We start from the raw sequence: 23052 nt of genomic DNA, 5'->3' as shown, positions 1-23052 counted from the left end.
AGTCCAGAGGAACAATTATATTGCGGTAATGATTCATTGAAATTTCAGAATAATAAATATTTAATCAATTAAGGCTTTCTGGTGGTATGTTTGAGGATTTGTTTTTTCACTTTTTTAGGTGTCTTGTTTTGTCGTCTCTCTCGATTCTGTTGCTTGACAAATTGTTTCCATTCTTTGCGATCATGTTTAAAGCTGGTGTCATTTGGGTCATGTTGATGATGATGATGTGGAGGTGTTGAAGAAGCGTCATCTACATTTCTATCACCATCATCTTCTTCTATAATGTCATCCTCCTCTTCATTCAATGGTTTTCCGAAGATTTCATGCATCTCCTGTTCGGTCAAACCATAAGGAATGTTAGTCGAGGCAGTCAAATCAGCATTAATTCCAGTCACACTCTTGTAGAAAAATACATCATCTGTGTCGACTGCCGATTGATGATCGAGAGGATCCTCAATTTCAATAAGGGCTCTAGGTATAAAAACTTGCTTGAAAATTTCAGCTTGAACTTGTTCCTGCTCATTTAGAACGGGTGGACGTGTTTGAATTTTAGAGAACATCTTGTCCAAATAGCCGTCAATGATTTCTTCGCTAATATTTACATCGGTGACAAAGTCGAAAAGTTCCTTTAGTGGTCAAAATTTCATTCAGACCTAGACCTTTTCGTTCGAAAAAGTTCTTAATGTTTTCACAATCTTTACGTAAAAATTCTAGGGCGTGAGGATGATCATGCTCCACACTCTGTGACACATCGATATAATATGGAATGCCTTTGTACAGAAGAATATTGTACTCGCTAAGGTCAGCATGAATCAGTTTGGCCTTGTGATACATGGCTCGCATTGTTTTGATAATATCCAAGTAGAGTGGTTTGAGTCTTGAGGTTGGAATGTTTGCATCTTTCAATCTTGGAGCACATCTTCCACCCTTACCAATAAACTCCATAATGAGAATGTGTTGTTTGAGAGCAATAGCTTTGGGCACTCGAATGCCCACTTCATCCATACGTTTCAAATTACGAAGTTCCTTCTCTGCCCATACACCAACCATCTTTCTTGGATTACTTTTACAATAGCCATGTTTGAATCTTCTGTCTCCGGTCACATAACGATCTCTATCGCGGAACTCCAACACACTTGTTTTGTAAATTTTGATGGCAAGATCAGATCTCAACATGTTTTCATCATCATTATTGCAGGCGTTGGGAGACGCCTCTTCCCCACCTTGACATGTCGTCGAAACTCCAGGAATATTCTCAATGACATTTCCCTCAAATGGCTGTCCTGCTGTGGCGTGATAAACGTTGGCTTCTTTTCCAGTACTGCAACATCCATTGATGGAATCGAGAGTACCATTATTTCTGAACTTGTAGAGCATCATTCGAGTTTTCTTGTCCATAACTCCTTCAACAGTGGCTCTATCTTCCATCTTGTTACCCTCCTTAATCTTTTTTTCAATTTGTTTTCTTTCACTGGCGTGAATGGCACTTCTCACATGTGACGGTATGACCACACGATTGACAGTATTATTTTCTAAGTAGTTCTTTTTAGGAAGACGGCCTTCCTTTTTCTTGTCGTACGAATGTGATCCACTATCATAACTTTGACTTGCAGCATTGATCAACTTTGAATGAGTGCTTGCTTGTGAATTCTTTTTCTTAATATTTACAGGTATTGAGGTTTCTTCAAGACTTTTGCTTCTTTCTGGTTGACTATTTGTCAACGGCACTTCAGACGACGGTTCAAGCGTATGATTGTAGGAAGACTCTTCTTGCTGATGATCATCAAAACCTAGATCGTCTTCCATACGATCGAAAAAGTTTTCATAATTATTATCATCATAGTCATCCATTTCGTCCTTATCATCTTCCTCATAGTCGCCATAGTCCTCATCGTCAAAGTCACCACCATTCATCATGGCATACAAAGAATCATCATCGCCACACAATTCATAATCATCAAACAGCATATTACAAGCACCTCCCACGCCACTATAACTACTTCTCCTGGTTGAGTTGTGTTGAATATTTGGATTCTTTCGAATGTAACTTTCATCTTCCACGACCATGACTTTCAATTGATTCGCTCGAGTACATCTCTGCTGTAAATCAAAGCCAGAATTGCCTCCAATTTGAATGCCACCTCCTGGATTGACTGCCACTCGCATTGGATGATACTTTTCATATTCTCTCGTTGCACAATGAGAAGCAAATGCATAATCTTCTTCTTCTTGTAAAGCAAGAGCTAAACGAAGGTCCGCCTCTAAATCTTGTTCGCCATCACCATGATTAGCAAAATCACCCACACTGTACGAAGGATAATGATCGTCATGATGATGATGATCTAATTGTCCAATGAGTTGATGAGTCTTTTCAACATTCCACTCGGAGGAGGTGCTGTTACTGTGTTTCAACCTTTCAATAGAATCTACAACTCGATGATTCACTTCTTCATCCTTCTCATCGATCCCGTGAAGTGGAGTAGTAGTAGTAGTAGTGATTATGGTTGTTGTTTTGGTTGATGTGGTTTCCAATTCTTCAAGACGACCACCAAAAGACTCGGAAATTAACAATTCAGTCTCTGCGTGCACTTGACCTTGAAATTGAGCAAGAGAAAAGGTAATCTTTCCTCCTCCATGATGATTCTTCTTTCTTCCCATTCTGAATGATCTTGTATCTATATTGATGATGATGATGTTGGTGATGAAAAGAAGTTCTTTGTGATTCTCTTCTCTGAGAGAGAAAGTGAAGCTATTTTTTCAATCCTGCACTTGAAGAGAATCAATTCTTTTTATCAAAGAGTTTTCAGAGTCGTTCTTCTTGAGATTGAATGTCATTTTGCATGTCTTTTTTAAATAGTTTTGACTTTTTTGAAATTGACCTTGAAGAGATGCATCACTCAACAAATATTTGATCAATAATTTTACAATGATTGTAAAGTATTAGAGATTTAATGTCGTTAACATTAAACAAAAATGGGACAACATCATCAAGGAAAGGTGGACATGACCTCTTCATCATCATCATCTTCCAAATCCACTCGGACTCCACCAACAAACAATAAAAACAAATTTTCGGACAGAATTTCAGAACTTAAACATCAGTTGAGTCATGAGGATTTCAATAATGATGAAACAACGTTGGAACAGGTCCTATCAGCTCAACAATTCAACTCTGCTTCTCCGATGATTCAAAATCATCATAATATTACAAACTCCGTTAGTCCTATGAAAAACCCTTCTCAAGATCAAGCAGTTGTTCCACACGAGGTCGTTTCTTCAACAGAAATTATTAATCTCATCTTTGATACTGATATTGCATCGGATATTGATGATTCATTGGCTCTTCTTTCATTGTTGCATTTACCTTCGGAATGTGTTCGTGTGATTGGAGTTACCACCGTGTATGGTTATGTTGAAATCCGATCAGCAGTTTCTCGTCGAATCATTCAAGCTCATGAACAAGATTTAGGCATCAAATTGGATATTCCCATAGTCACAGGTTCCAATTATCCAATTCATGAACCAGTGGTGTTACCTTGTTGGCATGCTCGAACGGAAGGAATTGGTGTATTGACGGATGATGAAATTAGAGAATTGAAAGCACAACAAGATTGTTTTCTCGATCGTCATGAATTGGAGAAGGTCTATTCGAGAAGAGCTGCCGAGTTTATATCCGATAAAGCACAAGAATTGAATGGAAATTTAACCATTGTTTCATTGGGAGCTTTGACCAATGTTGCCATGGCTCTCCAATTGAATCCTCAATTACCAAAACTTTTGAAAAAACTCGTGTTTATGGGTGGTGGAGTGGTTCCTGTCGATTCTGATCTTCCTCAAGTATTTGAGAAAGGAAAGGAATATCATTGTCATTCATGTCATAATATAAGACAAGATCAGTATGCAGCTGCCATGGTGTTCGCAGCAGGATTTAATTTCTATTGTGTAGGACACACGGTGACTCATAGCGTTTGGTTCGAGGGATCAGTTGTTGACAAAATGAAAAGTCTTTCCTTTCATAGAGGAATAGATCCCTACTCGAATGACAATATTGTAGAGGAATATCAAGAAAATTATTTACGAGCGACTCACATTGTGGGAACACTATTGGATGTTTGGCTCAAACATCGAACTTGTTCTTTTCATAAACCCATTAATGGAACTTGTCCTCACGATGCTCTTACAACCTATGAAGCCATCTTTACAGGAAAATTCTTAAATTACGTGAGAGGACATTTTGTGGTGAATGAGCAAGATGGACGAACATGTTTTTTGTATGATCCTAATGGAAATGCTCATATTGCCATTTCATGGAAAGATGGAATGGTCAACAAGATGATGGAATTACTGAAAGAAACCATGTTCAAGTCATTGAATTCCATGGACTCTTTGAAAAACTTTTTATAGCTCTAGACATGCCAACAACATGTTTGGATCTATGAATGAACATTTTTATTGATTTTACTATTTATGAAAATAGACATGTTGTAGATTTTGTTAATCATGATTGAAATAATAAGACACACAGCAGCCATAATTGATGAAGAGTGCAATAGAATGCCATTTTGGTTATATCTATTTCTACTCGCAGCTCAATGGTATTAAGGACATTTGAACACTTTGATGGGTTGTACTGAACAATTGAATTGTTGTATTTTCATGGAGATGGTTTTAACAATCTCTAACGTAGTTCAAAGTGACATCATACACGATGAGGAAACTTTGATGATTATTGAAGCCATTACAATGCCATATCTCTTCACTCTTCATGAAACGTCAATTTTTTTGTACCATGTTAACAATGAAATTTACCCGCAAGTGTTAATACCGATAGAGCTCGTAAAAACGAGATTTGAAATGGTAATGATGGCTTGATGTCATGTGGCAAGATGCAAAAATCAAAAAAACTCCCTCAAATCAATCACTGTGCCAAGACACATTGTTGTCATCCACACATACACACATACATTCATATCTATATTTACCTCGTTCAGACTGACGTTGTGCCCTTGGCATCAAACTCTCCCTTCAAACATCAATGACTCTATTGAAGAGAATTCATCCCACTCCAACTGAAGAGTCTGAGTCCACCACCAACGACAATGACGATCATGAAAACTCTCCCTACAACACTCTCACCTCAGAACATTCCTTATCTGATGCATCTATGTTCACAATGAACATGTCATGCATTCATTCCATCAAATTCTGTCTCATTCTCCTCATTTCAAGTCTCATCTTGTTGAGAGTCATTGTCTTGTCTGCCACTTGGATTAGTTCATTTGCTCCAACGGTCTTTCGTTTAAGTAGTTCAGAAAGAGATGGTGAATTTAAAAGTATTATTAATTATGCTGATCAAACATTGAGAGAAGTTGCCATTGCGAATGAAGCAGTGAAACAACAATTGGTGGGAGATCACTTTTCCATGTATGATTATCAAACATCTGAACGTAAAATGTACAGTGCTTATAAGGTAAGTTTAATTTGAACAACTTTATGATTAATATAGTTTTGATTTCTTTTATTTGATGGACATGATTTTGACACAAAATGCTTTCATGGCAATACAACATGAAATTCAATGTTATAATACACATTAGAGTGGTTTGAAATATCAAGAAGGAATTATCATTTCAGGATACGTTGGAGATCCATTAAATTATTGTTTTGGTGTTATTTTGTGGACAGATACCATGCCAGCCACTTTCAATATTACTCCTGAAATTCAAACTGTTTACTATTGTCACAATTCTTCAGAGTATGATTATTGCAACAGAGGTTTCACTCCAGACGAAACGATGGCCACTTTTGATTTGTCAGTGATTATTGACACGTGTGACAAGCATCCCAATGAACAAGCATTTACCTTGAGTTATGGATCAATTGCCATGCCACAAGTAAGTATTAGAGATTGAAGTGACATATCGACCATGCATTTCCATTCGATTAGTATGTGTTCATTACCATTTTGAGTTGTGTGGTTGACAAAAACGCCAAATTGTTATCACCTCACAATTTCACGTATTATTATGCAGTGGATTTAACAGTGACAACCATTAGTAACTTTTTGAAGAATCGAACAAAATCAATTCCAAATTCGAAAGGGTTCATTGTTGAGACTGAAACTGCATTGTTAATTGCAAGTAAGTATGACAGGTCACATTTCTTTTAAGGTCGAATATTCATCTTCACACCTTAACGACAGTTGACAGCGATGTGGTCATTACTGAATTTGCTGCTGATGGCAGTCTCAATCGAAAAACCACTGAAACCGTAAACGATTCTGGAGTACAATCGATTGGAAACACCATTCTCTCTGCCTATCAAAACGACTGGAAACAAATTCCATGCAATTCCATGATTGTTCTCACTTCCTCCTCCATGTACATCATGGTCGAGAGAATGTGCACGAAAAACTACATTGATTGGGTAGTTGTCTTGGCAATGCCTCAATGGAATTATGTTGGTTCCACAATGATTGCCATCATTTCTTCCATATTTGGAAGTATTCTCATTGTCATGTTTGGTATTGTGTTGGGAGTGTTTGTTTCATTGAAAATTGTGAAACCTTTTTATCATTTAATTCAATTATTTGAGAATGTGGCTCAAATGGATCTCGACAAAATTCAACTCAAGGAAAGTGCCTTCTCAGAAGTGAAACAATTACAAAAACATTTCATGAGCATGGTTCAACGCATGAAATTGTACAGAAGTTTCATTCCAGCTCACTTGCTATCTGAAATTGAGAATTCTCAAAATGCTGAAAATGGTACTGACAATCATGCACAAGATATAACAGACTCTACGGGTGGATCTTCCATGAAACATCGTACCACCTCTCATCGTCGACCTTCAGTGGCAGGAAGTGAAAAGAGTGATTCTGGATCGAGTTCACAATCGATCGAAAACTCTTCGTATCATCGAGTGGAATCGAAAAAGAAGAATGTGAACAAGTTTTCATTATATATGGAACATCGAAGAGTTACATTGTTGGAAATTCATTTGGATGGACTCAATGAGTGGATTCATGCGATGAGTCCGTATGATACTGTGTTGTTATTAAGGTAAGTTTTTTGAATGGTTGAATGAGTGTGTTAACGATTTGTTTACTTTACAACCATGAAAATCTTGAAAAGCGATGTGTTCGATCAACTCAATAGCATTTCAAGATTATCTGGAGGTCACATTTCCTCCATTGAAAATGATTCCATCACTATTGCTTTCAATGCCTCTTCCAATCAATCCAATCACGAAGAAAAAGCGTCACAAGTCTCTCGACAATTGCATGACAAGCTTCTCTCTGTGAAATACATGAAATGGAAAAATCATGATCTCGTCAAAAAGAAACCTCATCTTTACGATGCGATGAATTTCCGATTGGCACTCATCTCTCAAGAATGTTATTGTGGAAATATTGGTTCGAATGATTTTAAGAATTTCACAATTATGAGCAGTTCGAAGAGTAATTTGGCATCTCTGATTGAAGTGTCGAAGAGATTGGACATTTCTATTGTGTGTTGTGAAAAAGTGAATTCAGTGTGTTCCAAATTATTTCAAACAAGATTTGTCGACACAAAGAATTGCGTAGATGATACATTCATTGTGTCTGTTACTTCGAATCAAGAATTGCCTCCACAACATTCCACAAAGGTTTATGAATTGGGAGGTTCTTTAACTGTTTCACAAGGTAGGTTTGCATTTTGAAAAGGTGAAATGTTTTAACACAAACACATGGTCTTTTAAAAACTTGTTTGAAACGTAAATGTTGTGAAAAAAGATGAGTGGATGTATGAATTGGCAGATCAACAAAAGAAGAACAAATGGAATTCTTATAATCAAGCATGTCAGTTGTACTTTGAAAAGGATTACAGAGGTGCATTAGAAATGTTCCAAGAATTTTATCAGAGCAACACGAATGATAAACCTGCAGAACACATGATTCGTTTGTGCGAGCAGTTGCTACATCATTAGAACAACGCAAGACGTGAATATGAAATTACAAAGGGCCTTATTAAAATAAAACTGGCATGTGAATAGTATGAGAAAAAGAGTAATGTATGGATGACTTTGTATCGTTGTGCATGAAAATTGATTCATTGCAACAGGTACCGTTTGATAGTCAGACGATAATTGTTTATTCAGCCTTGTATGCGGAGGTTTATGTGTTTCACGCCAAACATATACCTGATTGAAATCTTTCAGAGTATCAAATTGAAATGCAAGCAATGAATGGCTAGTAGACATGCACTCTTGATTTTAAAGATTGGCTTCACACCACACTCGATGGGTGCTTTATTTTGTGGTTCACGAAAATTCGACATTCAATCTCGTGAATCGTTCGAGGATTCGATGAAGGGAACAGCGAATCAATGGTAAGAGAGTAATCAAAAGAAGCAATTAAGGGATGTGAGTGGCTACGGCCATATCACGATGAATGCACCTCATCCCGTCCGATTTGAGAAGTCAAGCATCGTCGAGCTGCATCAGTACTGAGGTTGGAGACAACTTGGGAACCTGCGGTGCTGTAGCCGTTTTTTATTCTTTTTACTTCAACTGGGTTGTGTTATTAAAACTTAGCTGCGAGAGAAACTTAAGGCAAGGTTTCATTCGGTACACAAACATTACAACAACAAATACACTTCCAACTCTCTCTCACCATAAATTCCTATCTACAAGAAATGTTTCAAAGAGTCCCATGAAAGAATCCACTTGCTGAGAGTTGAAGAGTGGTTTCATACACACAATTCATTCCGAAGATTTAAATCTTCTTCAAATCCTTATTCAACAAAGATGTAAAACAATGTTCTGATGAATTTATACTTTTATCGGTATTTTGGAAATTCTGGCTTATCATATCCGTGCGGTCTTGGAGGGCACAAAAACTCATTCACCGTGCCACGAATCGAAATAACAGGTTTCAAATACTTGACTGGAATTCCAAAAGGTGTCTCTTCAAATTTGCCAAAATTTCCCACCATTATTTGTGGAATTTTCTTCACCAAGCCGCCGAGGGTTTTGGTTGTTTGAGCCATCATGTTGTCATGGCAACGGTATGAAACTCCAAAAGATTGAACCAACTCCTTTACCACTTCCTCTGGATACATGCCCAACTCTTGTAACCAATCATTGTATTTGGTCAATGAAGTGGTCATGTAATAAGATCCTCCATATTTACATCGACGATACAATCCATCCAATGCAGCACACGCTCCCATCACTCCACAACAATAATCTGAAATTGGTAACAAGGGAATCACTGGTTCCTCCAATCCCAAAGCTCTTCCTTGTGCCCATGCCACGCCCGAAAAACAATCTGCAATTTGTTGCCATCCAGAACGATGTGACAATGGTCCACCTGTTCCATAGCAATCCTCAGAAACATAGACAATGCCATAACCACGAGATTGAACAAGCTGAGCCACTCGATCAAAACCAAAACCTAATTTTTCCAAAGCGCCAGGTCGATAGCCTTGTACCAACACATCTGCCTCCATAATGAGAGATTCGACTTGTTTCTTGCCTTCCTCAGTTTTTAAATCCAAAAAACATGAATGTTGGCCAACATTGTCCAATTGAAAGACAGATCCATCTGGATTCTGAGGACCAATTACTTTGAGCACATGAGCACCATATTCTGCCAAATTACGACCAATGGCAGGAGCTGCAATCGCTCTACCAAAGACCAACACTTTCACTCCCTCTAAAATCCGTTTCACACTCTTGTGTTCTTCTGACTTGCTGTCAGAAATTTCTTCACCATTGTTTGAATCGAAAGGTTTTGGTTTTTCAACCTTATCAAACACGACCTTCTCCACCTCCCACAATGGTTTTTCATGAATGATTTTTCCGTGTTCACTTGCCAGAAATTCCTCTCGCGTCCAACATCGAGTTCCAGCTTGTCTGTACTGCTCATTCGCCGTCCATTCAATTTCATCGGAATTCCACTCTCCCCGAATGACTTGAGCAATTCGTTCATAGGCTTCTTGATCCGTGATCTTAGAGACGGTCTGTGCCGCCTCCTCCACAGAAGAAGAAGAAGAATTCTGATCTATTACTAATGGTTGAAGAAAAGGAGGAAGTTTCAACATTTCAAAAGTAGGAGTTGCGTTGAGAGAACCATGCAGATGATAGTAGTGTCCATCTTTGCATTGATAAATGTTGGTAGAGGCAAAACGCCATACATTTCCAGGAGGAAACGTGGAATGATAATCCGTATTCGGAAGAGCCTTCATGATGGTCGTGGGATCTTCAGCGTAGGCCCACACCACGGTATTGAGATAGAGTAAGGCTCTATCTAGATTGACTACAATGGGACGGGTGGTGTTGGAGTTGTTATTATTATTCGTGCTAGAGGTATTATTGCCTATTTCCTTGAGGAGGTTGTTGTTGTTGTGAGGCTCTTCATCCTCTTGGTTCTTGTTAAAAGGAAAAGAGGTTGAAACGAGACCACGTTCCGTAGCAATGAGACGAGCCAACACTCCTTCCATTGCCTTCAACACACTCACGGCTTCATGTTGTTTGAAAGGACATGGCAGAATGGGAACCTCATGGCCCATCGGGGAATGAAAGTGTACCTTGTGTTGGAGCGTATGAAAAAAGGCATCGGGCAATCCGGGTGGTAATTGTTGTTGTCCTATTTTTTTGTTGTTTTTATTCTTGTTTTCATCATCATCATCGGTACATGAATGATGAGAAGAAGAAGAATAGGAATGAATGAGGTCGGAGAGGATGTGTTGAATGGTTTGTGTGAGAGATGGCAACTTTTGAATGGAGGAATTTTCTTGATGAGGTTCTTGTTCTTCTTCGTAGAGCATTGGTGTTGAATGGTTTCTCAAAAGCGGATGTTTTTTTGATGTTGTTGTTCGTCGAAAGATGTCATCCGGCTGTTGTGGCATCACGAACGTAAACTGTTACGCAAAATTGCTCGTCGGATGAAAATATGGATGTTGGTGCGACGTCATGAATTTTGAAATTCCTCTTTTGTTCATGAATATCCAATGTGACATCAATACCTTCTTTAAAATTTTCCTCAAAAATCCTTTAAGAGTCCCTTAACACAAAAGTCTTAAAAGAAGAATACTACAAGCCTCAAAAGAAGAGTCATTCCAGTACTACAGAGCTCTGTAGTCAACATCAAAAAACCCTTTGAGAAAAAAATTTCTGTAAAACTTGTTCACAGTTCCTTCAACATGTTCCAAATTTGTCCAACAAAAAATGTCTCAACAAGAAGACCCAACACAAGACGAAAAAATTAAAAGACAAAATATTTGGGTCTGTGGGTAGGTATTTTGTGTGGTGCGAGAGGGGAGTATATGGAATGCATATTGTTGTTGTGTTCTTCTTTTGTCATGCTTGAATCAATGTAATAATGAATGTCATTTTGATCATCGGACGAACAATGTTTTTCAAAATGCTATTTTTGAAAAATCATCCATGATGAAACCATTTTGGTTGGTTTTTAGATATAATGATTTACGGCAATTGGGCATTGCATCCAAGTCGGTAAATTTAGCTCAACCATTGACTCATGTCTTTGAAAATAGAATTGTCAAGTATGTGTTTTTGTATTTTCAAAATGGAATACGATCAAATGGAATAATACGATCAAATCGGTTACAATTTTCGGAAACAACAACTATGCATCTCATCATTTTGTTCTTCTTCCATTACTACTTCCATTCCAACCATTGAAATATACTTTTAAATCGATAAAACAAATATCTTGGATCTCTCTATGCATAGAGTGAAGTGTGGTCCCTATTTCACCATCTTTATTGATGAACTCGGACATTGTTTCGGAACAGGTATGAGATCATTGCTATGTATTTAACATGCGTTAATATTGAATGGAATCACTCTCATTGTGATGGTTTCTTATGAACAGGTACAAATTCATCCAATCAACTTGGAGTGTCAACTTCTGCCAAAACGGAATTGTTTCCAATCGACACAAAGGGAGAACACATTGTGGACTGCGAATGTGGATATGGATTTTCAATTTTCATTAATAAGAAGGGCCATTTATTTGGTGCAGGTTCAAATTCTCACGGCCAACTTTTAGTGGTCCCAGAACCTAGCACTTGCACCAGCATGACACCTGTGACAGAGGTGAATAACAATAGCACAAAATTGCAATTACCGTTTCGAAAAGTGTTGTGTGGATCTCAATATTCATGTTATTTCACTCAAGATCGAAAAATACTTGTGAATGGTTTTAATGTCGTCAGACAACATTTGAAACCTTATGTTGGAAAATTGCAAGAGCTTGATACCATGTCATGCATTGGAACGAACGATATTCATAATGTATATTCTGCTAATAATAGACTAACCTTGCTAACATGTAAGTAGAGATTGAATTTCTTTTATTAGGTTCATTCGTAACGCTTGATTAATTTTTCAACACTATTGCCTTTGTGAAAACTATTCACCACTCTTGTCTCGTAAACATCTGTGACATGATAAATAGCTACTGGAAGAGTGCACGAAATTACTAGCGCTGCTACCACACAAATTGAAATACTACAAATGTCTGAAGATGAACGAGTGGAAGATATTTATGATAGAGACAGTATTACCATTTACAAGACCAATCAAAAACGTGTTTTCGTTCGTGGAGCACATGAAGGAGACAATACTAATGCCATTGAATTGCTACAACTTTCATTTCCTTGGAATCAACTCACAAACATCTTTCTTGGTGGATATCATACCTTTTTTGTCAGATCTGTATCATCTTTCGATATTGAAGTGTATGGTGTTGGAAGTAATAGCTTTGGTCAACTCAGTTTAGGCCACAATACAAGAGTGGTAAAACCAACACAAATTACTCATCAACCTTTTGTCAAATGTATGAAAAGTATGTGTGGATTTTTTACATTTATTTTCTGTATGGAATTAATGCCATCATGAATCGTTGAAAATATTTCAAATTCAAATTATTAGGAGATTTAATCATTGCTGCTGGAGCTTCCCATGCAATATTTTACCACACCAACGATTACGAAAAGTACATGAAATTGTTCCTCAACAAACTTGGATCGTTATTGAAATTGACTTTTGATCTTCCAAATTTCATTGAGACGGAAGAATCATGCGACAACAATTCTTCCAAGACACTGTTGACTGACATTTCCATCAAGAATTATCAAGTCATCACCAACGTTTAGATTCGAAAATAGAATTCCCATCGCTTGAAAATAAACAATTTTCATTTGATGTACTTGTCTGCTGTCACAGATCAGGATCTTTTCGAAAAATACCGTATGGAATTGAACTCCTTGGAAGAAATGCAAATGCCTGACACCAAGGAGTTTCATCTCGAATTGCTCAAAAAGCACAATGGTAATCTTGACATGGTTGATCAACGAGTTGGAATCTTTGTTCTTGCCTAAGAAGGTTGTTAAAGAGTAGAACTAGTAGGAAGAAGAACAACAGGTCGACTTGGTTTTGGAAGTGTAGTTGTCTGTTGTTGTTGAATTGGTTGGATTTTAGGCAAAGAATCTAAATGCAAAATGAAGCCAAAAATGAAAACTCCGCTTGGATCATTATACTTTCATGAATGGATTAATAATATCATCAATGAAGGACTATTTAACTGGGAGTTTTGCTTTAGATCTTCGAGTTGGTGGTGGCACGACAGGAGACATAGAAGGTTTGTACATTTATTTTGTTCATGTTGAAATTCATTTTGTTTGACAAGAACAACCAATGTTCTTACTGTTCCACTACCTTCTTCTCAACCACCCAACTCTAGTGTTCAACGAGTTGTTGCTAATGAACATTAAAGAAGATGGCAAACTATAGTTATATATTGAGAGTAAGAATGACCAATTGGACAGTTTATTGTAAATCAGAAACAATAAATCGCTTGACAAAGGAAAAAGGAAACAGCTACATGGAATCCCAAATTACTCATTTGTTGTAATATCAATTGGTCGATAAGACGGATTATTTATTCTACGAGGCGACGTGTGTCACATTTCGCGTGTACATCTGATTGGATGTGAATAAGATTTGCATCGACTACGTAACACTCTCTCAAACATGTCGCTCAAACTCTCCATGATTATTTCTTGCTCTTTCCAAATAACAATCCTTGAGTGGAGTTGGACGAGGATGAAACAACTGAAATACTCTTTCGAAGTGCATTTTCCAATCGAGTCTTTTCTTCAACATTCTTTGGAAGTAATTTAATTTCCTTATTCGAATTATTTTCATAAATAAATTTCACAGTCACTTCCAATGCTGTTATTGAAGATGATGATGAAATAATTTGAACTTCCTTCACCACAAGTTTGTTCTTTTGTTTGGCTCCTTTTCGAGTGTGAAGTAATTCCACTTTGGCTCCTAAAAAACTGTCATAATTTTTGTGAAATACCAAAATGTCACTAAATACATAAAGTTCACAATTATGGACTCGAGAAGTTGATGATTTGCTTCTACATTGAATGGTATTGTTATTTTCTTCAGCCCAATAATCAAATAAATATCTTGAAGGTTTGATAAATCCTTTGAGTTTCAATTTGTGAACCATGTGTGAAGTCACTTGAATGTTTTCAACTTTCATTTCAGCTTCATTGACATAGAGAGCAATGGATTTGATTAATTCGAGAGCTTCTTTGAGTTTTGGTTTGGCAGGATCATCGTCAGGAGTGTTCTTTAAAAGATCTTCAAGAAGTAATCGATAACGAGCTGTTGATGTGAAGATTTGTTTCGTTCATATCATTGAAAACATTTTCACATGATTGAAAGAATATCATTTCCATTCATCATGAAATTGATTCAAATTAAAATTCAATTAAAATTAAAATTCAATTAAAATTCAATTCCATGACAATTGAAATGAATTATTGAACGAGTTAAAAAATACTTACGAATTCTCTGAACAGGTGTCACCAAAAAACTCTCCAATTGTGTAATTCTTTCACCTTGTTCCTTCAACAACAATTTCATAACATCCAAAAACTTGCTCAATTGCTTATTCTTCTTCTTTTCTTCCGACAATGCAGCCGATGCCTTCTTATAACCAGAAATATAATTTGCATATAATTTAAAAGTATGTGCATAGGTATTCAATAATTCTCCCAAACTTGAAAAATTCGAATTGGCAGCATGGATGACACTTCCTTTCAACACGAGAGGAGACTTTTGTTGTTCTCTTTCCAAATTCTTTTCCTTTTCATAAATTTTTCGTAATTCCTCTAAAAATTTCTGATTCACATTACACACAATGTCAACATCTTGAAAAATGGTTTTGAGAACTTTGGGATCGACAATTTTCTTTTGTTCGATTTGTCTCTTGTAAATAAAATCCAAAATAAGAAGACCTTTCACATAATATTCTTCTGTGCTGAGAATTTCTGCAAGAATACTCTTTCGTTTTTCATTCATTTTCTCTTTTTTTCCTTCTTCTGTGAGAGGGGTTTGATCGGATTTTTTGGAGACATCTTCTTCTTCATCGGATTCAAATTCTTCTTCGATCGAAGGTGACAGACAAATGACAGCAGTCGACTCGTCATCCTCTTCTTCTTCGAAGTCACCATGTTCAACTCCATGCTTTTCTGTTAGTGTTTGTTCTTCTTCTGCCAATTGATAAACTTTTTCGAACTTTTTCGAACCTGTCTCTGAAATCACTTTACTTGTTATTGGTTGACCCGATTGTGCCAAATTCAACATTTTATCCATTTTCGAAACTTGTTCCGAAATATTCTTTAAAAACATGGAAGAAACATTTTTAAAAACTTGACGAAATTCTTCTTTAGAAGGCATTACAAGAGAGAGATCGAGAGAATCATGTCCAACATCGATGGATTGAATCGGAGTGGATGTTGTATTTTCAGTCTGAGGAGTGCCAGATGTCAAAGTTGATTTTTCCTTTTTGATCAATGATGGAGTGGATGATGACCAGGACACTGAGGAGGACGAGGATTTGCTGTGTGCGACAGCAAGTTTGAAGAAGAAACCTCCGAGAAGAACCAACAGAACCGATAGAAAGAAGATGAACATTTTTTTTGTAAAAAGTTGTCGTTGTTATCCTCGTCGATTCGACATTTGATTGATGGTTACATCTAATGAAAGAGAGACATGTTTTTTACAAAATGTTATATTCAATTTTAATTGAATTTGAATTGAAAAAGTATTTTATTTATTGTATTATATTTGTATTATATTATATTCTAATTGGTTTGGAAGTTTGAAAACTTTAAATTCTTAACATTGAAAAACTTGTCGAGACATGTCAATTCCAACAAATACTGACACTAAATAAATGATACCATAGGTTTCAATTCTTGCAAAAATAGCCACACCATAGGCAATACTAATCAACAACAAGGTCAAAATGAAAGTAATTTTGTTGCTGAATTGAATTCCATCCATGGTTGTTGAGTTAACACTTGACGTTTGAGATAATAAAGCAAAATTTCCAGTCAAATGAGAATCAGAGGTGGATCTTGCATTCGACTTATTGGTCTTTGTTTTCTGATAGGTGCGAATGATGGATCTCTTTCTAATTATGGAAATAAAGAGTTGCAACATTTCACTCAAATAGAATGGAATGAGATAATAGGCGGAACAAATTGCTGTCAATGAAGGATGTGGAGCCACTGAAAACAATTTCTGAATTACAGCAGAAAATTCATCCGTTGCAGAGTGATGCACAGCATATTGATACCAATACATCCATTCCTTAATATAGGAAAAGGCACTTGGTCCCATCAAAATCACTGAACACAACACATTTAACAGTGTTGAAGTCAAATGTGTGTATCCTTCCTCTCCTCTTGAACGAGTCGAATTTCCAAACAACAAACTCAATAAAGTGAAAGCAATAAATGGAAGAGAAGGATCCAATTTGAAACTTGTTGCCAATAAGGCAAGAGGAATACAGCTCCATAAAATCTTTCCGAAGGGAATGAAGATCATTTGACCAATGAAACCCAACAGCAACATGACCATTCGTATTACATTCAATGAAAAGACTACTGCAATCATGGCATATAAAAAGGAAACTGTTAAATGAAGAATGCTAAAATCTGTGACATAGAGTACAGGTGTAGGAGTGAAAATAAATTGTAAATAAATGAATAGAGGAGCCTGAATCCAAGTCAAAAGCAAGGAATAGACCAAAGAATGTGTCACACCATACAGAGCCATCACCATCAATGAAATGACAAAAATGTCAGCAATGATGGTGTGATAATGTTGTTGAATCATCATGTGAATAAAAGTCTCTTCATAATCCAATTCAATTTTGAAATTAAAACTAGTTCCATTCTTGTTATTTAAAAAGTAGAGAGCAATTCCATATAAATTTTCATCATCTGCATTGTCAATGTCTGTTAAATTCAAAAATTGAAGATTGATCACATTTTCTCCACAATATCTCATCGGTAAATAGTGAGATTCATATTCAAACATATTTCCATAATGATACTGGAGAACGGGATAGAGCGTTCGATTCGAGCACTCATTATTGAAATACCTCAATTTGTAAGAATATAAATTTGAGAGGTTTGGAATGACAATGTACGATTTGTTGGAATGAATCATTTCACCATTCTTCCAAAAATCAAAATTCGAATAATCCAAAGAATGAACATGAGGTGAAGGATCGGCCTTAATTTCTTCATATTGATGGTTTGGAATGAAACCAACTCCTTCTTGGAGAATGTAATTTTCTTTGATCAAATTTTTAAATGTTCCTTTTAAGGTTCCAGGATGTGAAGCAACTACAATATATCTTTCTGGATATTTGGTTTCTTTTCCAGCAGACATGTCATTCACGGAATATAAATTAGTGACTCGAACAAAGAGAGTCTTTTTGGAAAATAAGACATCCATTTCTGGAATTTTGATCATGACTTTCACAACATGTTCATTAGTATTGAAAGTTTCTAAATGATCCTCATTAACATTCAAGTATGGTAATAGTGTAATTTGTTGACGATTCAATTTTCCAATTTGTTTGGCCATTAGAGCAGGTCCTTGAGCTTCACCTCCAATACTGAGATCTTCACTCACAAAAACATCCACTTCTCTTCTATAGAAATTTGTGAAAATATATAATTGATTGACAGTGTGTTGCATGTGCTTGACGTCGAATTTGAAAAATTTTGTTTCTCCTTTTTTGGTTAAGGTGACATTTCGAACTGTATTCAAAGTTAACTCTACATGAACATCTTCATTCAATTTGGCCATATTCACTTTTTCACGTTTTGCTGCAACTTCCTCTAACAGGAATGATTTTTCAATGGAGTTGGCCTTCAGTGAGAAGTATTGTGACAAAATATTTGCCTTATCTTCTTGAGAGAGGTCTAAAATTCCAGCTTGAGAATTTGCTCCAGAATTGACGAGAGACAATAAAATTGTGGCCATCACTTGTTGCACTTGTTTGCACCATTTCATGGCTGATTTGTCAATATTTGAGAAAATGTGTGGAACAAAAGAAGCTCCCATCACATTGATAACATCTCCACCACTGATGGTTTGATTCAGATCTGAAGAAGTTTTGTTTTTCGTGGATGAATGGTCAATCAGTTCCTCTGTGTGTAATGTCCTTGTCGATAAAAAAACTTTTTCAAATTTTTGCAAGAATGTTTTCAATTCCATTTTTGGATTGTTTTTGGCAGCACCCAAATCCCAATTCACTCTTCCCTCTCCAATTTTCAAAATAAATGCAGTATCTAATAAATCCTGTGAAATATTCTCAAATGTGTGTTCACTACTGTGTGACACAATTAAAATCTTTTTGTGTCTATTTTTGTAAATGGCTTTCAAAATAAATTCCACAATATTCCTAATGTATTCGGCTTGTCTTGCATGAAGGGACGAATGAAAATTACTCCATTCTCCATCATTAAAGTCAATGGTAAACACATCGAAACCGAGAAGAAGAGATCCTTGAGAGGCGGTGTTACCTTGTTCATTCAGAGGAGTGGTTTGATTACTTCCAAACCAGAGTGGATCTGACAATTCGTTGACCATTTGTTGAATGTAACCAGCTTCAGCATAGGTTTCTTTTCTGTAGTTGGCGTGACCATTCATCTGATGTTGGTGATCAAATCAGATTCATTCACATACGAATGCAAAAATGGATGTATTGGATGAGTGTTGAATGTGGTGTGATATTGCAAATAATAATAATTAATAATAATAATTAATAATAATAATTAATAAATAATAATAATTGATAAATAATAATATTAATGATAATAATTAACAAATAATAAATATTAATAAAAATAGTTAAAAATTAATATTAATGAATTATACACAACATTAATATTGAAAAAATAATAAAAAGAAGTTCAAATGTGAACAAGACATCCAAACATATTTTCTTGGACCAATATTCCTTGTGTTAACAACTTACTTCATACAGAGTCGCAGCCAATGATCTCACATCTGCAAAAGATCCATGTTGAGCTTGTGGAATAAACAACAATGGAAATCCATTCAGTTTCGTCTTGGTCTCTGCAGGTTTAATCATTAAATTCTCGGCATTCAATTGTTTCAATTGTTCCAAATCCATTCCTTCATGATTCTCTCGATACAGAAATAATTTATAGGGAAAATGACGAGAGAGAATATTCGGAGTGGGAATGTGAATATAAGATGGCATCATGAAGGTCATGACGGCAGCCGCATTGCGTTGGGAAGGTAATAAAATTCGAGTGGTGGTCTCTCGATCGGAGAGTGCCAAAGACTGTGTGTGAAATTTTCGGAATTGATCATCATTGAACATTCCAAGGATTGAATTTATTTCATTCCAAAGGAGGATCGTAGGGAGTGAGAGTGGGAATAAAATTGATCAAAATAAAACTTACTGTTGCTGTGAAGAGCAGAAGGAGAAGTAGAAGAACCAAACGTAGAGGCGATGATGATGATGACGATGATTGGAGAGGCGGATGTGGTGGTTGCATTTTTTAAAGATTGATCTGGCCAATAAGAAGAAGAGACTTGTCAAGAATCATTAGATCATGATTTGGAGCATATCGTCAAGTGTTTACAAAAAACAAAATGTCAATTCCGATTCGGAACATCATGCCTACTAGTAATTCTTTCTTCGAGGAGGCAATGTTTTATATTGCTCCACAAAGACTGAATCTCCCGGAGCAATGCCCAACTTGGAGGCCTCATTAGAGAAAGTATAAGTATTCACATGAAGTACCATGTAATTATCAACGGGTGACACAAATGCAATCCATTCCAAGTCAGTCGCTTGTTTGATGAATGGAAACGAACCATAACAAGCACTCACAGTTTTCATTCCATGTGTCTTGGTCAAAATATGAAATGTGAAATACTTTCCTTCTGCAATTCCTAACTTTTCAAAATCTTCACTCGTGAAATTGATTGCAAACGAGCCATAAATAAATAATTGTTTGACGTTTCCCCAAGCTCCATGAGCATGATTTGTCGAGTTGGGTGGTGAGGAGATGCAAAATTCAACTTGAGAGGGAGGAATTTGTGCTGGTGTAGTACATGAATCATTCGTTTTCATTGTAATGTTGCTCTTGTACTTGACCCATTGAATTAAGCTAGAGAGAGCAGAGAATCTCTCCAATTCTGAAACCAAGTTATGACCTTCTCGGTGGACAGTCCAAAGCGCTGGTACTACAATCTCGTGATCATTTTGGAAAAGACCCTTATGGCGCATCATGTTGACCTCACTGTCTGACAATTGTTTGACCTTTTCAATATAATTCGAAGGTTCTCCAAGTTCACTCACATTGGTCAAGTACTGTTTGGTCTTGGAGAAAATGTTCGAAATGGACGTCACAGAATAGAACAAGAATAGATGGAATATATTATGAATGGTGACGTATGGAGATGAATGGATTATAAAACATAGTACATTCCATCAGAATGGATCCGCCACTACCACTTACCAAAATTGGGAATTGAGGACGATATGAAAAGGAAAGATGAGGTAATTCCTCATTTCTCTGATCCACTCTCAAAGCAGCTCCAATACACACAGCACCATCATACTTTTCGCCATACATTTCACTCAAATAAGTCACAATCGCTCCACCCATCGATCTTCCTTCCAACAAACAACACTCAATATTTCCACACTTTTCTTCAATATAATCCCTCAAAGAATTCACGTCCTGAATGGCCTCTTTCAACACAATACCCTCTCTCCGATAGGAAGTCATGGCAACCATCCATCCCTCTCGTAACAACTCTCGGAAAGCAAAAGGCATATTCTCTTCCGTGAGATCTGCCTGTAAAGGAATGCCCTTGGCCCGATGTCCATGGCAATGAATCAACACTCCTCCGTTCCAGCAGCCTTCAAGATCGGGAATGGCGAGAGCAATCTTGGATCCCTTTAGATGGTCGTAAAACATGGAAAAGTGAGTGAAGGGAGTGGTAGCGATGATGGTACGAGTGATGGTAGTGGTGGTGGTGCTATTATTACAAGCCTCTTCTTCTTGTTTCATGTTCAGATGTGGTTCAGAGATCTTCTCATCGGAGCAACAGGAAGAAGAAGAAGGCTCAGAAGACTCATGAGTCTTTTCTTCTTCTAGTTGGAGTGTTGTTGTGTTGGGTTGAAAGGAAAAGGTGGTTGTTCTCTTTCTCTTCGTTAACCAATGGAAACTTTCATAACTTTTACATCCCATGGGAAGCCAAGGAAAGGAAAAATCACGAAGCTCATTCTCTGGAACTGGTCGGAGGCGACTCAATGGTTGATCGTGGTTGAGCTCTGAAAGCAATGGAGAAGGAAGTGCACAACTTGCCACTCGTTGTTGTGATAAAGATGACATTTTTTGAATGTTTTTGAGTTCAAAGTTCCTGAAAGAGATCTAAAAAAAGAGAAAAAAAAAATTTTCTTCTTAAAACGAAAAAACTGAATGTTGTGGTGATTGTTGTTGTGTGTATAATCATAAGGACTCTTTCGGAAAGAAGAATTTTTTCACGTTCACAAAAGTGTAAAATAATAATATTGAACCGAGGAGAAGAAGAATGTGCGATAATTATTGGGTTTCTAGTCAATAGTAGGTACAATTTGTGCGGAATGAATGAATTTTTGATGATGAATCTCGTTTTCTTTATCGCGACATCTCATTCGGAACTTGAAAATATTTTAATAATCATAATGATGATTTTAAAACATCCTTTGATTTCAAAATAATGGATCAAAACCATTCAATTGTAAAATTGCGTCCTTATAAAAGCAAATGGCAACAAAATCAATATTACAAAAAACAACAGCAATCAAGTACATCTCAGCAAACTCAACCTTCCGCACAACAATTTGATACTCACGATGATTCACAATTTAATTTATTTGAAAAACAACTTGTTCTCATGCATTGTATGAGAGTATATTTGCGTGATGTTGGAAAAAAGGTCAATGCTCATCAGAGAGTCATTGCAACAGCCATGATTTATTGCAAACGATTTTATTGTCAGAATAGTATATCGGACTGTGATCCTGCACTGCTGTCAGCGGCAGCATTATTGTTGGCAAGTAAAATTGAGGAATGTCCACTGAATGCCAAGAACATACATCAAATTGCAATGGGAAAGGATTCTCCTTCTCCGAATTATGATACCAAAGAAACTAGTGCACAATTTCCATATCAATTATCACAAATTATTGAATGTGAACTTTACTTGATGGAACAACTCTCGTTTAATTTAACTATTTTTCATCCGTACAATTCTCTCATCATGTATGTGAAAGATTCTGAGATTGAAAAAGCTCACTACCAAATGGCATGGAATATTGTCAACGATAGCTATTTTTCGGACGTTGTTCTGAAATATGCCCCCTATTTAATTTCTCTTACCTCCATCTACATGACATGTATTCTCACTGACAACAAAGAAAAGGCAAGAAAATGGTTTGATCAGCTCTATGTGGACATGAAAGTAATTGGTGACATTGCAGATGAAATTCTAACCATGTACTCCCTTGTAAAGAAAATGCTTGACCCCCAGAGTGATGTACATAAAACACTGAACCAAGCTCTGTTAAGGCTGCAACAAATGAGGCAACACTGCTATTGGGGAACGCCCTAAGTATCTCAAAATAAATAC

General features: G+C 36.6%; 10 protein-coding genes across 10 annotated transcripts; 4 read left to right on the top strand and 6 right to left on the bottom strand.

Moving 5' to 3' along the window:
- Positions 1–68: 68 nt before the first annotated feature.
- FDP41_002559 (uncharacterized protein) lies at positions 69–560 on the bottom strand (the record flags this gene model as incomplete). Its single annotated transcript, XM_044705766.1, has 1 exon — positions 69–560. One exon carries the CDS (start codon positions 558–560, stop codon positions 69–71), a length of 492 nt encoding a protein of 163 aa, XP_044563452.1.
- Positions 561–591: 31 nt separating this feature from the next.
- On the bottom strand, positions 592–2658 carry FDP41_002558 (uncharacterized protein; the record flags this gene model as incomplete). The annotated part of the gene is made up of 1 exon (XM_044705765.1): positions 592–2658. One exon carries the CDS (start codon positions 2656–2658, stop codon positions 592–594), a length of 2067 nt encoding a protein of 688 aa, XP_044563451.1.
- A 315-nt stretch (positions 2659–2973) lies between these two features.
- Positions 2974–4404, top strand: FDP41_002557 (uncharacterized protein; the record flags this gene model as incomplete). The annotated part of the gene is made up of 1 exon (XM_044705764.1): positions 2974–4404. One exon carries the CDS (start codon positions 2974–2976, stop codon positions 4402–4404), a length of 1431 nt encoding a protein of 476 aa, XP_044563450.1.
- Positions 4405–5035: 631 nt separating this feature from the next.
- FDP41_002556 (uncharacterized protein) lies at positions 5036–7968 on the top strand (the record flags this gene model as incomplete). Its single annotated transcript, XM_044705763.1, has 6 exons — positions 5036–5470; positions 5598–5894; positions 5948–6140; positions 6203–7061; positions 7134–7684; positions 7775–7968. The coding sequence occupies 6 exons, from the start codon at positions 5036–5038 to the stop codon at positions 7966–7968; spliced, it is 2529 nt and encodes an 842-aa protein (XP_044563449.1).
- Positions 7969–8819: 851 nt separating this feature from the next.
- Positions 8820–10811, bottom strand: FDP41_002555 (uncharacterized protein; the record flags this gene model as incomplete). The annotated part of the gene is made up of 1 exon (XM_044705762.1): positions 8820–10811. One exon carries the CDS (start codon positions 10809–10811, stop codon positions 8820–8822), a length of 1992 nt encoding a protein of 663 aa, XP_044563448.1.
- Positions 10812–11211: 400 nt separating this feature from the next.
- On the top strand, positions 11212–13166 carry FDP41_002554 (uncharacterized protein; the record flags this gene model as incomplete). Its single annotated transcript, XM_044705761.1, has 6 exons — positions 11212–11276; positions 11460–11549; positions 11740–11801; positions 11882–12340; positions 12467–12856; positions 12943–13166. The coding sequence occupies 6 exons, from the start codon at positions 11212–11214 to the stop codon at positions 13164–13166; spliced, it is 1290 nt and encodes a 429-aa protein (XP_044563447.1).
- An 899-nt stretch (positions 13167–14065) lies between these two features.
- FDP41_002553 (uncharacterized protein) lies at positions 14066–16005 on the bottom strand (the record flags this gene model as incomplete). Its single annotated transcript, XM_044705760.1, has 2 exons — positions 14066–14691; positions 14874–16005. The coding sequence occupies 2 exons, from the start codon at positions 16003–16005 to the stop codon at positions 14066–14068; spliced, it is 1758 nt and encodes a 585-aa protein (XP_044563446.1).
- A 204-nt stretch (positions 16006–16209) lies between these two features.
- FDP41_002552 (uncharacterized protein) lies at positions 16210–19922 on the bottom strand (the record flags this gene model as incomplete). The annotated part of the gene is made up of 3 exons (XM_044705759.1): positions 16210–19044; positions 19373–19705; positions 19827–19922. The coding sequence occupies 3 exons, from the start codon at positions 19920–19922 to the stop codon at positions 16210–16212; spliced, it is 3264 nt and encodes a 1087-aa protein (XP_044563445.1).
- A 128-nt stretch (positions 19923–20050) lies between these two features.
- Positions 20051–21773, bottom strand: FDP41_002551 (uncharacterized protein; the record flags this gene model as incomplete). The annotated part of the gene is made up of 2 exons (XM_044705758.1): positions 20051–20752; positions 20892–21773. 2 exons carry the CDS (start codon positions 21771–21773, stop codon positions 20051–20053), a joined length of 1584 nt encoding a protein of 527 aa, XP_044563444.1.
- Positions 21774–21972: 199 nt separating this feature from the next.
- Positions 21973–23034, top strand: FDP41_002550 (uncharacterized protein; the record flags this gene model as incomplete). Its single annotated transcript, XM_044705757.1, has 2 exons — positions 21973–22004; positions 22185–23034. The coding sequence occupies 2 exons, from the start codon at positions 21973–21975 to the stop codon at positions 23032–23034; spliced, it is 882 nt and encodes a 293-aa protein (XP_044563443.1).
- Positions 23035–23052: the final 18 nt, after the last annotated feature.

This window comes from Naegleria fowleri (genome assembly GCF_008403515.1).
Source record: "Naegleria fowleri strain ATCC 30894 chromosome Unknown tig29, whole genome shotgun sequence".
Taxonomy (NCBI): Eukaryota; Heterolobosea; class Eutetramitea; order Acrasida; family Naegleriidae; genus Naegleria; species Naegleria fowleri.
The sequence above is the reverse complement of the archived record's forward strand: the minus strand, read 5'-3'. Positions and strand labels throughout refer to the sequence as shown.